This window comes from Phalaenopsis equestris, unplaced genomic scaffold, assembly GCF_001263595.1.
Source record: "Phalaenopsis equestris unplaced genomic scaffold, ASM126359v1 Scaffold000382, whole genome shotgun sequence".
NCBI lineage: Eukaryota > Viridiplantae > Streptophyta > Magnoliopsida > Asparagales > Orchidaceae > Phalaenopsis > Phalaenopsis equestris.
Window position 1 is genome coordinate 186710 of NW_018164824.1, and position 17278 is coordinate 203987.

Genomic DNA, 17278 nt, shown 5'->3' on the forward strand with positions numbered 1-17278 from the left:
CTCAAGAACTGATTCGACCTGACCCAATTTAAATCAACCGAAAGATAGGCTCCACTCATCTTATCACTGAATATACAAATTCTCTCATCTTCTTCTTGTAATCTCTATTCTTAAATTTGTCTTTTAAAGTAAGTTTTGATATTTTGTTTATCATTTATAATCAAGGTTTGATAAGGACATGTTATTGTTATTGTTCTTGTTGCAGTCAAGTTGTGAAATGATTTTCCTCGTTCGACTTCACACCTTGACTATAATGATAAAAAAAAGTCTAATTTATTTTACAAAATTTTATTTCAACATAATACGAAGATTCTTATGATTATAAAATAGTTATGAAAGATTTACATAAATACAAGTTAATTCCTATATATTTACATATCATACCTAAATTTCAATTTTTTACATATATGCGCTTGCTTTATCTACAAAGGTTAGTGATTCATGTGTGTGCTTCACATCTAAATCTCCTAATTTAAGAGAATTTTTTTTGTTTTCAATCTACATGTCAAGCACAACATGAAGCACTTTATATTCCTCTGATCAACCTTTTCTTCATGTATGCTCTTTTTTTTATGCAATTCTCTTTTATTTATGTACATTTATGAAGTCCTTAATACAACTAATAAGAGAGGGGACAGGGCATGGGATAGTTAGTTATATACCAATTTTTATTTTCTCATCATTCAATAAAAAAAATAATTAAATAGTTAAACTTAATCTTAATTAAATATAAATATAATTAATACATCATTAGAAAACAAAAATATTGATGTAGTATTTAAATTAAACATTTTCAATTTTAATTCAAAGTAATGGTTAGACCGCAACAATGCTAAAAAGTGATCTTATTTGAGTCAAAATAAGTCTAAATCAAATAATTGAACAATGATCGAAAAAATGGGATATTAATTGGAGGGTCAAATGATCTTCAAATCTTGCTCTCATGTAGTTAAATTGAGCATCAGTATTAGAGAAATCTAATGAGCTTAAGTTCACTTCATTTTGACATTATTAACACACTTAAATAATGATTGCAATATTTCTAATCAAATAAATTAACATGATGGAATGTTTTTAGATAAATTAAAATAATTAAAATGTAAATACAAAAATTATTTCTTAAGGGATAAAATTAATTTTAAAAATAAATAAAATAATGGAAAAAAAATTATAATAAACGAAGTAATAAAAGACAAGCAACCTCGAGCTTGTTAAATGTCAAAGCTAAAATTAAAATATATTAATTAACAATAAATGCGTGGTGTTAGCGAGAAAAATGACAAAAATTGCGGCATTTTATTAAATATTGTAGACCTCAATTAAATAAATTACAAAATAATGATGATCTTACACGTGTCCTCTTCGAAGATATATATTTTCATATTCACATAGATATCACTCAAATCTTAAATATCCATAAAAAACATCATCATTATTAAATCATTAAAAATAAAATTTAACTTTTCATAAATAAATTTATGAAACTAAAATAGTAGTAATATAAATAAAAAAAAAGTAATTTTGGTATGTAAATTTCTTGGCTAAATTTTCTTTATTTAAATTTTCTTTTTGAGAGCTTAATGAGAACGAGATAGAGAGTGAGCTTCTTAATGCACTATTGGGAGAGAACGATGTCGATCCAGATGAGAACACTTTCTATGAAGAAAATTTTACATACGGCGTCCGGACGCAGCTCTGCGTGCGCCCGAACTCAATAATATTAAGCTAAGTGTACAAAATTTAAAAAATCGCTTGCATTTCGACTCATAAATTTATATTTTTTTTTTAAAAGAGGGCCCGCTGAGATGCACTTGATGTTGTGTTATTGGAGTCTGGACACAGCTGTGTTTAAGAGAATGAAAATGAGTGTTGTTTGAAGTTGGATTGGCCATATAATAGGAGAATGATGAATGAACTCTTCTTAGTGATAGCACATTGTCATTCCTCTCTTAAAGATACCCAAGATTTTTTTTGGGTGTTTTAAAAAATAAAACATATATATATTTTTGTCATTTTTTAAATAGATTTATAAAAAAATACTAATGAAAACAATCCCAAACCAAGTTAAATTAAACTAGAGTCTGTTTGGGGCATTTGCTTCAAAAAGCTGTGAAGCTGATGCAAACTGTGGTTCTAAAAATTGCAGTGACTAATATATATCTTTCAAACAATTAGACAACAATGTCCTAAAAATTACCGCACTTAATCAAGTCACGTTGCAAAACACAACTTTCCACCTTAGCTCTATGAAAAAACTAGCAAAACACAATTTTGCCACACCCAACAAGTGTTTTGCTGCACTACACCGCCACCACATCACTCCAAACTACATTTATTTTCTATGAAATTTCTAGGAATGAAACCAATTAACTTCTAGAAAATATTTTGACATCTTCATTTTCTTTTGAGAAGGGTGAAGACTTAACTAATTCTTGTAGAATCTATATGACATCAGACAAGATCATAAAATTATTTAGGCTACATGGTAGGGACTCAAACCGATTGTCAATCCCACCTTCCCCAGTGATTTTGGGATCACTCAGTGCACTTTATATTTGGTAGTTTTGTTTGGCTTAGATTATTTGGCATCTCCTATCACATTGGGTTGCCTTCTCTAGCTAATGTTATGGAAATACATCACTTCTTACTGCAAATGTGATTGTAATACTTCGGATGCTTTCTACTGCTTTTTATTTAGCCACCTCTACATTAGCGATTCTCCCACCCGTTTGTTGGCTTAACTCTTCATTTTTGCAATCCTGGGACAAATCCTCACCCGTTTGTTGATAACCTTGGAAGGAGGCACTCATTGAAAATAGGATATATGGTTGTCAATGAATGTGCTTTTGACAAGCTACTCATAGTTTAGCTCAATTAAAGCTCATTCATGATCTTTTTTATTAACTAATCGAACAAGTTTGAACATTTTCATAAGTACTCAATTATAGAATGAACAAGTTTGAATAACTTGTTGATCAGTTCATTTATGTTCATGAATTATATCATTTAATGCTCGTGAATAAAGCTCAATTAAAAGTCAAATATGTTTCAATTATAACTCGTTCATTAGCAATACCATTTAAATGTTTATTTTTAAACTTAACAGCTTTGTTTAATATAGCTCGTTTGGTTTTTCCAATAAGTTGCTCATATAGAGGTCAGTTAATAGCTTTGTTTAATATAGCTTGTTTGGTTTTTCCAATAAGTTGCTCATATGGAGCTCGAATAAGGCTCGATTATAAACGAGCGGCTCGTTAATAAGTTCAATAATCCCCTTAGGAACAGAAGTCAAACAAAATATTTATAAATAAGCTTGAATATAGTCTTAAAAACTCGAATCATTAAAAACTCAAATCAATCTCAAGCAGAACTTGAACAAACTCTTAATAAAAGACCTCGAGCATAAATAAGCCCCTGCTCAACTTGATTTGTTTGCAGCCCAGCTTTGCAGCCCAGACAGGATGCATGTATTACCCATGTTCAACTTTTATGATGCGATCACTTGGTTTTTGGTTGCTTGTTTCTTTTGCCAATAGGATTTTAAAATTATTTTTTTCATCTTAAAGTTCACATTACAATGTGACAATGCAGTTTGTTTTTCTCATGTCTTGACAAAATATAACATTTTCGTTCATCAATGAATGGTTGATTGATGCCTCAACTCATTTTGTTTCACATTATGATATGATCTATTTTTGAACCTTAAATGAACATTAATCCTTCAAGAAAGATCTCAAGGCATCTACAATTAGCGCGAACAAGTTCAAGTCAGCTTATATAAACCTTTATAGTTAACAGTGTTGGCTAACCAAAAGAGGGTTTTATGAAACGATACATTTTGATAATATTCTTCTTTGTTGGTCAGAGCTTCGCAACACATATAATAAAAAAGATAAAGATCATTTAAATACATACCACATAATTCTTATGTAGTTGCATATCTAACACCTAAGCACCTGATGCGGAGTGCTAAAAGGAGCCCCTGTAGCGGGGCGCTAATAACACCACTATTACAGGGCACTAATATACCAGCTAGTTGAACTGGCTGGCCAATTACTCGAATGGTCTAAGGGATTGGTCCAAAAATGCGGTCGCAAAGGAGCAGAGCAGAAGGATCGGGAATAAAGTGAAGAAGGCAGGACTACCTCCCTTCCTCTTGTGTTCTTCCCCTTTTGGAAAGCCTTTAATGGCTATTTTCTGGAGTATTCCCGCCCCTTCTCTTGTGGGAGTTTCATGTCCTATTTCTTTTCTATTTCCCCCAATTGAAGTCTATATATATTGTTGTTATTTCAGAGAATTAGGGCAGTTTTGTTGTGTGTTGATTTCAGATTCGTGTGTGGAGTTCTTTTCCCTTTTGTGGTTTGTATTCAAGAAGGTGGTGGTGCTCCTATTGTATCCTACTCCAAGGCGATCTGTATCTTCCTTCCTTTTGGCTATCCAACCCCCCTCCTCCTTCGCCATAGCCGTCGGTCACTCCTACTCCCCTTCCCCAGCTTCTGTCACCTCATCTCCTGAAGTTAACTTGTTGTTCAACACCATCTAGCCACCAATCTGCCTGCCACCAGTCACCTACAACCCTCCATACTTGTTGTCTTCGCAATTCTGCACCTTCCCCTCACTGTCATCAGCACTCCCTTACTGCCACGACACTTGCCAACCATCTTGAACCATCTAGTCGATCTCCACCTCTCTTAGAATACACCTTAGAGGTGTTGCTTCTGTCGTGTATTTTGTGCTGTAAACCTATTTGCCTATTAATAAGAGTGTGTTTTTGTATTTTTATTGTTTTCCTTACCAGTTTCAGTATCACATTCATATTAACATGCATACCACTCAAATCATTAACATCACATCAAAAATACTGACATCATTATCTTTTTAAAAGCGAAATACACTTTTTCATGCATAAATTTATGACGCCAAGATAGTACAAGCATAAATATCAAAATTTGGATCTTATTTATGTAAATACATAAGAATAGCGTTGTATGTATGTAAAATTTTTCAAAAAATAATTATCTTTACAAATAAAATCCCGCAAACAAAAAAAAAAAATCTTATCTAGCCCAATAAGATCTAATTTGTCGAAATCAAGATAATAATGATATGCTCTACTTTGTGGAAAAATAAGTGTAGATGCAGCCCTAAAGCAACTAAAGAGGTGATCCTAATCGGTCAATGTCCCTTGAGCTAACCTTGTTGTGTTGTTGTGATATATTTGAAATTTAAAACGATCGACGACGAAGCGAATAAAATAGCACGAGAAAATTCACACAAAAAAAAACACACAAATTTACGTGATTCGGCAAATTGCCTACATCCACGGAGTTGCAGAGGATATAATTGAGGAATTTACACAAGTCGATCACCTCGACTTAGAAGAGGAATTTCTCACTTCGTTGTTCTTTCTTGTTCTCTCTCTCTTTTCTTCTCTCTCTACATTGGCACCGAAGAAGACAAACTTACAAGTGAAATGAACTCAATTACTCTTCTGCCACAAGTCACCACGAAGAAGCCTAGAGAGAACAATCTTCTTCTTTCTTCTTACTTCTACCGCAAGGAACTACTTCTTGTACTTCTCTTCCTCTGTCCCGAGGAAGCCCGAAGAACTCTTCCTTTATCACCGACCGTGAATTAAAACAAAAAAGAGGGTCGTCTAAAGCCTTTATCGTGAACAGGAAGCTTTGGGATGAAAGGAGGTGGCGTTTCGCGAAATGGAGGCGGGAACGGTTCGCGTCGGGAGATGTCGCGACGATTCACCTCTTGTCGCGATCGAGCGGGAGGCTGGAATTGGCATCGATTCGCGAAACATGAGGTGGGCGCATGAGTTGGCGAAATAGGTCTCCAGCTTTAACAATCTCCCAATTGGAGACCGATACACAGACTACAACGTCTTCTTCCTCGAACTGATATTCTCCACTAGCGATGTCGTCTTTTTTCTTCAAACAAGAATCATCTACCTCTTCAACTCAAGGCCTATGTCTTCAAGCTAGAAGACCAACTGAAGCTGCGCACAACGTTAGTTTCTCCAGAACAACACCCTTTGTCAACATATCAGCAGGGTTCTCGCTTCCACAAATTTTCTTAAGCAACAATTTTTCGTCATCCAACAATGACCGTATGAAGTGATATATGATCTGAATGTGCTTAGTCTTGGACTGAAATGTTGGATTCCTGGCAAGGAATATTGAGCTCTGACTATCACTGCAGATAATTCCCTTCTGATTCTTCTTGCCCAATTTTTTCCTATAGTCATATCATCTACTTTGCAGCCTCTGACACTGAAAAGTTGTCTCTTGGTGAAGAGACACACCTCTTCACCAAGAGACACACCTCTTCACTTCAAGAAACTCCAACTTCCGGTATATGAGTCATACCTAACAATTCTCCACCTAAGTGAATATCCAGCCCCTTATGAGAAATACTTCATGGAGTTTCTTACACCGTAGTGGGTTGAGCAACCATGTCAACTAGCATCTACATCAACTAGCAATTACAAACATTCAACAAGTTCAAGTCACCCAAGAACTTGTTAAAAATATCTGGCTTTGTCAACATACCTGCTGCATTTTCTATCATATTATCTGACAGAGTGCACTCCACCTACAACTGTGCTCCCCAACAGTTGATAAATATTACCATTAGGTTTCGTAGCCCGCAATGCCTTCAAATATTTTCTTGTGCCAACAAATCTTTCATCTTTGTTTGCAACAATTTGAAGTTCCATGTTCCGCCAAACTTCATTATCTCAAATTTTGCATCAGACATTATCATTCGAATTTAATGCTGCAGCGTATTTTACCTGACTTGTATGAAATAAAACACACACCACAAATAAATTCAAATAAACCATAAATTTTCTCTGTCAATTTGCAGCAATTTCCTACAGTTTCAAGTGATTCGTGAATCAAATTTTTCACACGAAGCACATTTCCTGTTCGCACAAAAATTCGGCTAAAATACTGCGGCCACCAGCCAAACCCCACCTATCACAATTTATCCTGTGACAAACCTGCGAACACGCTCGTCGAGCACCACCTGTCGCAATTACACCTGCTGCATAACCTCCTGCGACAAACTTACGAACACCTGCAGCAACTCCTGCGACGAACTTGCGAACTCCGCTCGTCGAGCACCACCTGTCGCAACTGCACCTGCCGCAACTCCTGCGACAAACTTGCAAACTGCTCTCATCGAGCACCACCTGCCGCAACTGCATCTGTTGCAACTCCTCGTGCAACAAACTTGTGAACTACGTTGGCCAAGCACCACCTATCGCAACTGCACATGTCGCAACTCATGCGATAAACTTGCAAACAACTGTCGCATCCTGCGACAAACTTACGAACTTCGCTGGTAAAGCACCTATTACAACTGCACTTGTCGCAACTCCTGCAACAAACTTGCGAACACATGCCGCAACTACACCTTTCGCAACTCCTGCGACAAACTTGCGAATTCCGCTAGCCGAGCACCTGTCGCAACTGCACCTGCCGCAACTCCTGCGACAAACTTACGAACACATGCCGCAACTGCACTTGCCGCAACTCCTGCGACAAACTTGCGAGCTCCGTTGGCCGAGCACCACCTGTCACATCTACATCTCATGCGACAAACTTGTGAACACCTGTCGCAACTGCACCGGTAGCAACTCCTGTTCACAAACTCCACCTCGCCTAACACCGCGAAGGTTCGTGAACTGTCGCGCCTCGAGCCGCGATGGCCTCGACACCGCCTCTACCGCGAACTCACTGAACTGCCGCAGTGCCCCAAACAAGTGACTCAAACTGCTGCGAGCTGGAATCTGCGCCTTCGTTCGCTCTCCGCAATCGGAACCACAAATTCTTTTTCTTTGAATTCTTGTTCTTTTCGGTTTTTACTGCGTTGATCTCCTCCGCCCAAGAACCTCGCTATGATATCAATTGTTGTGAAATTTAGGACGAAACAATCACAGGAATCGACACAAATTCAGAAGACCAGAAGAAGAACGCAGAGATTTAACGAGATTCAGCAAAGATACCTACATTCTTGGGAACAAGCGGCGAATTCACTATTTCAGAGGAGTTCAGTTACATACCCAAAAGTTACACATATATATAGACATATAAAAAACACATATAAATTACCAACTCGCCCTCGCTCCCCCCCAACCCACAAAATATGAAGAGACACGACTCTTCACCATGAGACACCTCTTCACTTCAAGAAACTCCAACTTCCAGTATATGAGTCATACCTAACAAATCTAACCACACAGGCCGGTATCGACTCGGACGACTAATGATGGTTTGATGAAAGAATCAATAAAAAGCTATCATTAGCAATTTGTAATCCTACACAAACAACACCATAGATAATCATTGTGTTCAGCCTTTGAGCAGCAGTCAAAATGGCTCCATTTCATATCAAACAACTTCGATAATCAATGTCTTCACCTTTGAACAGCAGTGAAATTAACTCACCAAATGAAGTCTAAGAGTTTCAAAAACTAAAACTAGAAAGGGAAATTTACATATACACCACACAATTGTTGTGTATTTCCATATTTAACACCCAAGTTTTGATATTTACACTTATAACACTTGGTAGTCATAAAAATGTATATTTTCATTTAAAAAAAATTAGTGGTGATAGTATTTTTGATGTAATGTAAGAGATTTGAGTGGTCTGCCAGTAAAAATGAACGCTGAGGTGTTAGATATGTAAATACACAAGAATTGTGTGGTATGCATGTAAATTCCCCTAACAGAAAGCCTATCTGAAGAATTACTAGAGATGTGAAATGGCTGAACAATTTTAGCTGGTAAAACTAATGGATTAATCAAGTTATAAACTGCTTAGAAAGACCAGACTAGCTGACAAAACATGTGGATAGGAGACTTATGATAAACAAGTAGAGAGAGTGTAGCAATACAATGAGATCAGAAGTCTACCCAATCTCTCCCCTAATTCACTGAAGATTTAGCGTCCGTTCAGTTCAACTACGGCAGCCTATAAATTTTTTGCAAAGAAGGTCAAGTCTTTGAATGGGTATTGTGGATTTTTACGCCACAAAAATAGAACAATTGTTTAAAAATTATCAATCTCAAACAAATTTCATTGTAAAAAATTGCTGCATCATAATTTTCTAGAAGTAGAAAAAATCTAACCCAAAAAAAGGAAAAGAAAAAGAAAAAGAAATATGACTACACCATGTAAAATAAAATAATGAAAAGACTGTCCAACATTCTTTTTTCACACTTTGCCATACCCAAATTTGCTGTTGCCAAATCTTTCACATCACAGAAAAAATACCACTATTTTAATTATTAGAAAGTGGAATACAGATACTGATGCAAAGGTGAGGTGATATATATGTAAAAATTGAAGTTTAGGTGTTAGATATGTAAATACATAGGAATTGAGTGGTATGCATTTAAACCTTCCCTTTCTTTATAATGAATAAATGGATACTTACCAACAGCAAGAATGATGAAGCAAAATAAGCCCAATGAGCAAGTTCACAACCACTAAAACATGGATAATTTTGGAGATAAGAACTTGGTCTGAACATTAAGAAACATGACTATACACAGCACAAATGAAGAACACAACCTTCTACTTCATCATCAAATTTGTTTCTATGCATAATATGAAACCTTACTGTAACTAAATTGCTAGAGCTAAACAGTTAAAAAAGTTTTTCGTTTTGTACCGTGTTAAATCAAAAGCCGCAAGCTTATGAGCGAAAACTTTCAAACATCAATAATCGTGATAATCATCATAGAACGAACTATTGCCGCCTCTCCAGATCTTGGTTTCTTTATCAGACCAAACTTCAGTTGCAGTGCGGTTGTTGTTTCTTGATTTCGATGACCTCTCCGCCTGTAAAATCATATCAAATAATAGAGAGGTCTCATAAAACTTGAAAGATTAAAAAAAAATTCTCATCTTCTGGTATGTGAAGAATGAATAAACAGCATTTGATGCGGCTGGTTTCTTTCCATGAGATAAAGCAACTGATAAATGATAAAAAAACAAAAGATTTACATATATACCACTCAATTTTGAGTGTTAGATATGTAAATAAATAGGAATTGGATGGTATGTATATAAATGCCCCAAATCAAAATGATATAACCAAGATTTCTAAAACTCTTTTATCTTCAGAAGCTTGATGTAATTTGACAATGTTCAAAGAATTAGTCCATTTCTCATGGCAGAAGCTGTAAAGTGCGGTATTGTTCATAGACAGGTACATATGGTAACCCTGACTAACTATGATTTTTCTTGGTTGTACTGCTCAGGTAGAATTTACTCTCTTTAATCATGGGGCTTTTGCAAGATTTTATCAACGATCCGTTGGAGAAGTCATTGAGTAGCTGAAAACTGAGATAAGAAGATGATAGAAACTACATGAGGTGGAATAAAACAACAGGAGCAGCATTTTATTCAAAGCTTTTCTCTGATTCTTTTGTTCATTCAGTAAACCAACATTACACATGCAAATATGGGGTTGAATACAAATTTCTAGTAAAACGCAATTACTAGTGACTCGCCATTTATCAATGCTTACCAAATTTCTAGAGCTTCAAGCCTCTACCTCTGGACATTTCCAATGATTTTTTCATTATTCTGGAAAAAGTTTATTTTCCATAACACGTACTGCAAGGTTTCAATTTCAAGTGAGTTTGTAAATATATCAACTTGATCATCTGCCCTCAAATGAAAAAGTTTCGACTTTTTTAGCTTTAGCATGATATAGAGAAAATGAGTATTGGTGACTTAATGTCTGCATAAATTTTCATAGAACGTCGCAGTTGTACCTTAAGATCTTAAAAATAGGCTTCTTAGCCATGTAGTAATGAAAAACTCAAAATGTTTTAGCTACAAATTCTGCTTCACAGCTCGATAGTGCATCCAGAAAAGAAGCATTAAATTGAAAAAATAGACCCCTAACAATTTACACGGAGTCATTTTAGCCCCTGAGATTATAAAAGTGCTAAATAAGTCCCAAGGCTATTCTAAAGACGGCTAAAACCCTCATTGGGTACTTATTTCAACCCTTTTAAAAAAAGTCTCGGGATGAATTTAATAATTTTATAAACCCTTGGATTAAAATGATCCTGCAAAGAGTTATGGGACCATTTTGACACTTTTCTCTATATTTAGGAATTCTCTTAAAACATTTTCAAATGAAACCTTTTGGGGATTCCCAGAGATTTGCTGGTCAATCCAACCACGAATAGAATATGTAAGACATACATGCATACCATTCAATTTCTATGTATTTATGTATCGAACTCCAATTGCTACATACATACCACCTTACTTATGTATAAAAATGTGTATTTCACTTTTTAAAAGTTAATTTTGTGGGGATTTTTTTTTTTTTTTGGTGTCAGAGATTTAGGTGGATAAATATAAGAAAACAAAATTTAGGTAATAGAAATGTAAATACATAAGAATGGGGTTGCTTATATGTAAATGCCCCATAGTAAAATACCAGATTTGGATTGGTAAACGTCAGATTAAGACATAGCCCCGGACTATTTTAATTTTAATTTACCAACCTACTTTTCATTGGTCAAAATGATAACCTTATTCCACCAAGGTATCCATGGGCCGACAATCTTCCATTGAAAACTTCTTCATGATCTCATTCATATATTGTCTTTAGGAAATGTTAGAAGTTAAGAGGATTGGATTTATTTCCTTTCCTATTTATGTTGTTTCCTTTATCTCTAAGTAATTATTAGGAATTGATTAATCGGAGATATAGGTGTCATATCTTTCCTTTCTTTTTATTTCATTTTTTTCGTCTTTCCTATTCTAAGATTCATGTACAGTGCTTTTATAACCCTTTTTCATATCAATAAAATTATTCTATTCAATTCTCAAAACAGACATGGTCTCAGAGCCATGAAAAAAACCCTAGAGTCTCTGGTGAAGGAGAAGAAGATCTCCAGCGGCCGAAAATTTCCTTATTCTCTTCAAACGGTAATTTTTCCTTGACAGCCGCCACTGCCGCGGTTGTTTTCCTCATTGTTTTGATCATGGCGTGGAGGGATTTCGCTCCACCGCCACACTGGACGTGGCGGGATCGTCGTCTGTGGCATCCTCGTCGGCGCTAAAACGCGGAGCATTCATTGCACACGGCCAACGCAACAGGCGTTATCTATATCACCAAACAGCTTCTATGAGTCAGTTTATGGTGGTTGTGACCTCTTATGTGACTCACCTTCTTTTGTTGGAGCACCACAAATTCCTCCTCACTCCTCCCCGCTCAGCGCCTCCTCCCCGCTAAGCGAATCTATAAGGGCTCTGTTGCCATCACCAACCTTAACATTGGCGAGAATCAAAATTGTGCTATGAGAAAAATACTAACGTAATTAGGTGGTGGTGTCGGGACAGAACATTTATACTAGCCGTCCCTAGAGCATACCAGTCACTTATCTCCGGGAGAGATTTCCTTGCGAGATTGTGAATAACACCCACGTGCAATGTTGGGGAGGTCATGGTTTACACATCGAGAGCATGTTTCTGAATGTTTCAATGATGACCATCATTGCTAGAGACTCCCATGTCTGCATAATCAATATCTCAGGTTTGTTGATCTACAGGGGAAGCAACTGTTCCTATCAATTGAACGCTCCATCCGACGATGCCTTCGAGTTTTCTAGCACTCGGATTGAATCATTCGTGTGTTATAAAGCAGCCTAAGGTGTCACTCGAGACCGGAGTTATTCTCTGGTGGAAGGTGCCTTGTTTGAATCTATCGTCGCTAGTGGCGACCAAACTGGCGGTTTGATCATTAAGAACTTTACAGTGTTGTGTTGGAAAGCAGATCGCTACAATAGCTCCATCACCATTTTGCTTCTACCTAAAATTCTTCAAGAAATCTGCATTTCTGAAAAAAAATAAATATTTTTTTCCTATAAATGTGGCATCTTCTTGATTCAGAGTCACTTTGTTCTAGTTCTGGGATCATTTGCAGGTCCTGTGGGGCTCCCACTAAAAACTTGTTTCCACCGGCTCCACCAATAGCAGATCAACCACCAACTTAGTCACCTCCTTCGACATCTCCGTCGTCGAATACGAGCAAAGGGTGGCTTGCCTATGTTATCATTGGGTTTGTTTGGTCCTTTGTTGGGTTGTGCACCATCCTGTATTGCATATGGGCCAACATTTTTTGGTGAAAGAGTCCACAATTTTATGCAGGCCACAATCTCCCGCAAAGAAAACATTGCAGCAGGCTGTCCTCTGGAGTTTTCCCTGCAACAAGCCCTCCTCCGTCCTGCAGCAGGCCCTCCTCCGAAGCTTTTTTTCTGCGGCAGTTTCTCCTTTCCCTCCACGTGTTATTCCTTATTACATGTAGGTTATCTTACAACTTTTTCCTGCATGTGTTCTCTCTTTTTTTCTGCAGGCCACACCCTGTCGTTGTTCTACCTTTTTACTAGCTAGTCATATCCCGCAACTTTCCCGACAGGTGTTCTTTTTTTCCTGCAGGTTATAACCCGCAGCATTCCCTACAAGTGTTATTCCTTTTTACCAACAAACCTACAAGGCCATACCCTGCAACTTTCCTTGCAGCTGTTTTTCCCCCCACAAGCCATACCATGCAGCTTTCCCTGCAAGTGTTCTTCCTTTTTTACCTGCGGGTGTTCTTTTTTTTTCCTGCAGGCCATAACCTGCAGGTGTTCTTTTTTTACCTGCATGACCATAGCCTAAAACTTTCCTTGCAGGTGTTCTTTTTTATCTGCAAGCTATACCTTGCAACTTTTCTAAAGATGTTCTTCATTTTCTCTGCAACCATACCCTGTAGCTCTCTGTAGGTTATCTACTTCCCTACAAACTTCCCTGCAACATTATCTGTAGCATTCTGCTTACTTACAGACATTGCACAAACTATAGTCAAAGACAACTGCAGTCAAGAGAAAGTATCCATAAATGCTCTTAAGGTTGATTACCAAGTATGAGATGAATACTTCAAGTTCTATCGCATAAAGAATCTTCCTTGTCCATTGTTTGATGATTTCAAATCTAATTTGAACAAGATTGACATTTATGTTTCAATTTGAGGGGAGTGTTAGAAGCTATGAGGATTGGATTTATTTCGTTAGATTGTATTTATTTCCTTTTCTATTTTATGATTTCCTATTTAATGTTGTTTCCTTTATCTCCAAGTAATTATTAGGAATTGATTGATTGGAGATATACGGTTATATCTTTCCTTTTCAGTTATTTTCTTTTTCTTGTCTTTTATATTCTAGAATTCATGTAAGGTGTATTTGTATCCCTTTTTAATATCGATAAAATTATTTTCCTCAATTACCCTACAGCCTTTTCTGTTGGTTATCTACTTCCCTGCAAACTTTCCTGCAGCATTACCTATAGAATCATTTTGTTTACCTACAAAAACAACAGAACTACAATCAAAGACAACTGCAGTCAATTAGAAGTATTCTTAAATGCTCTTGAGGATAAAGACTTCAAGTTCAACCTCACAAAGGATCTCCTCGTTAGTTGTTTTATTATTTCAATTTTAAGTTGAATGATTGACATCTATATTTTAATTTGAGGGAGAGAGTTAGAAGCTATTAGGAATTGATTATTTCCTTTTTTTTATTATTTCCTATTTTATGTATTTCCTATTTTATATCTTTCATTTTATCTCTGGTAGTTAATAGAAATTGATTAATTATAATATTAGAGATATGAGTATTATGTCTTTCCTATTTTAGAATTCATGTAACATGTGTTTATACCCCTTTCATATGAATAAAATTATTTTCGCTTAATTCTCAAAACCTACATATTTTATGTATTTCCTATTTTATATATTTCCTTTTATCTCCGATAAGTTATTAGGAATTTCATTAATTGTAATCTTAGAGATATGGGTATTATGTCTTTCCTATTTTAGAATTCATGTACTTTCAATCAATAAAATTATTTCTGTTGAATTCTCAAAACCTACATGGTATCAAAGCCTTGAAAACCGCCGTGAAATCTATAGAAAAATATAGAAATCAAACCATAGAGGCCGAAACAAGTTATGATTAAAGTGAAAGATAGATCAGAAGACATCAGTAGAGGAACTCACAAGTAAAAAAAAAAATCATATTTCTAAGATGGGAAGAAAGAAGAAGAAAAGATGAAATAATATTATATATAAAAAAAATTAAAAAGATTTATACAAAACCGAAAATAAGAACATCTAGAGGATGAGCTTGAGATAAAAAAAGCCTTGATCCATAGATCAGACTAAGTACTAACATCAAAGCCAAAAAAATCAAGTTATGTTTAGAGACAATGATTAAAAACCACAAAAAACTTAAGGACGAGATTAACAACTTGCAAAAATTTATAGTCTCATTTGTCAAATATGTTTAAAATAAAGAAAAACATCTTCAAAACGTGTAGATTAGTTAAAAACAGAAGCATAGTTTATGGCTTTGGCAAAATCAAGTCAAAATAATATAGGATGGAAGCTTTGATCCTTTAAAATTAACTTTCAGGTGGGTGGAATGGGGAAGAACAAAAAACACCAAAGACTTTATAGGATTTTCAAAAATTACAAAAATTGTGGAAAGTTTATGGAATCTGATCTTTATGAAGGAAAGTCTCTAAAAGTGGCCCCTAGCCTACTTCTATCAATCCAATTTCATGTTGAGTTGGCGGGGGATCCTACCAATTTCTAGAAAATAATATAGTGGTATATTATGTGGAACAGATGGAAATGGATTTTTGAAGAATAGCTTCAATAACTCAGAAGAACAAATGAAAAATAAAAAGTCATTATGTCAAACCCAAATAGTTGGGATAAGGCTAAGAATAATGAGGGCATGAGTCGAATATTTTGGGAGGCAAAATTATTTTTTTATATCTAGCCTGACTTTTTATTTAAGTGTCTTATCTACCATAACTATAACCTTAGAAAATAAAGTCTAATCGTCACGGCCTAATTGGAACAAAAAAAACATGAATAAAGAATTTTATGCATCAAATTTTGATTTGTAGAGGAGGCATATCAAAGATTGTATGTATTTGAAAAAGTTACATTAATCTTTTCTTGGTGAGAAGCTAGAACAAATAAAATAAAAAAATTTGAAAATCTTGGATAGAGAATCCATGTGAGAAATTAAGTTATCAATTACTAGTTCTAATATTATAAGCGAAAAATTATGATATGGTTAATGAAGATGATATCAAGTATGTATGAGAAATCATGGAAAAAAATTTAGATACACATTTGATGCAACATATTTTTTATTTGAAAATACAGGAGGGATCTTTCATTAAGACTTAATCAAAGAGATGAACTCGATTACAAATCAATTAGTAAATGTATGGATTGATTTTGATAAAGAACTTCAATCATTATTTCTAGGGGTGTCAATCAATGACAGGACGTGACAACTCAGACCCGAAAAACTCTGGATTCGGGTTGATTTCATTAACTTTTGAGTGAGGTTTGAATTGAAAATTTTGACCAATTAATTTTGGCTCGAGTTCGGGTTGACAAGCCAACCCAACTCTGACCTACTAACCCATATAATGTTTTACATTTAACTTTGATTCAATTAGTTCACATTTATTGTTTGATGAGACATTTATTATCGTGCAATTTATATATCATATTTGTACTAATTTTTTTATATATACTTGTTTAAGAACACGTTAAGCAGTTATTTAAGTTAGTAACAAGTCAATCATGTCATAGGCAAACCAAGTTTGGGTTTGGCTTTCAACCTGCTTAATAAATAGGAAGTGTTTAGGTCATACATATTCGAGTCGGGTCAACTTTCAATCCAGAAATGACTCGTTAACCCAAATTAATAGCCCTAATTATTTCTATCATCCTTTTCATTAGTTGATTAATACAAATAGTATTATGATTAGTATTATGACTAGTACTTGTAAATCAAAAAAAAATGTTTAAGAACAATGAAGTAAAAGATTTGACTTTGAGTGAGGATACTCAATGAATAGAATTTGATAAAACTTAGAGATCTCTCTCGAGTATTCAATGTAAAAAAATAAAGAGCTCATTGGATTTAATATCAGGTTATATCTAAATTTCTAAAAAGAAATCAATGTTTGGCAAAGTGAATCGCTTGAATTGTGGCAATAAAGGGCACTTGAAAAAGAATTATCATTAGAAAAATAAAAATTATAGTACAGGCTTTATTAGTGATGCAAAAACTACAAATAACTGATAATTTAAATATTTCTTAATTAAGAGTGCTGTATATTTATTGGAATGATGGATTCTATATTTTAGAGCTTCATTTCA

At 35.1% G+C, this 17278-nt stretch overlaps 1 protein-coding gene across 1 annotated transcript in view; it reads right to left on the bottom strand.

Moving 5' to 3' along the window:
• Positions 1-9482: 9482 nt before the first annotated feature.
• Positions 9483-17278, bottom strand: part of LOC110026591 (HVA22-like protein a) — a gene marked incomplete in the record, with an annotated part of 10985 nt that continues 3189 nt past the window's right edge. The window contains 1 exon segment of the mRNA XM_020727589.1: positions 9483-9864. Coding sequence (XP_020583248.1) covers positions 9742-9864 — 123 coding nt within the window.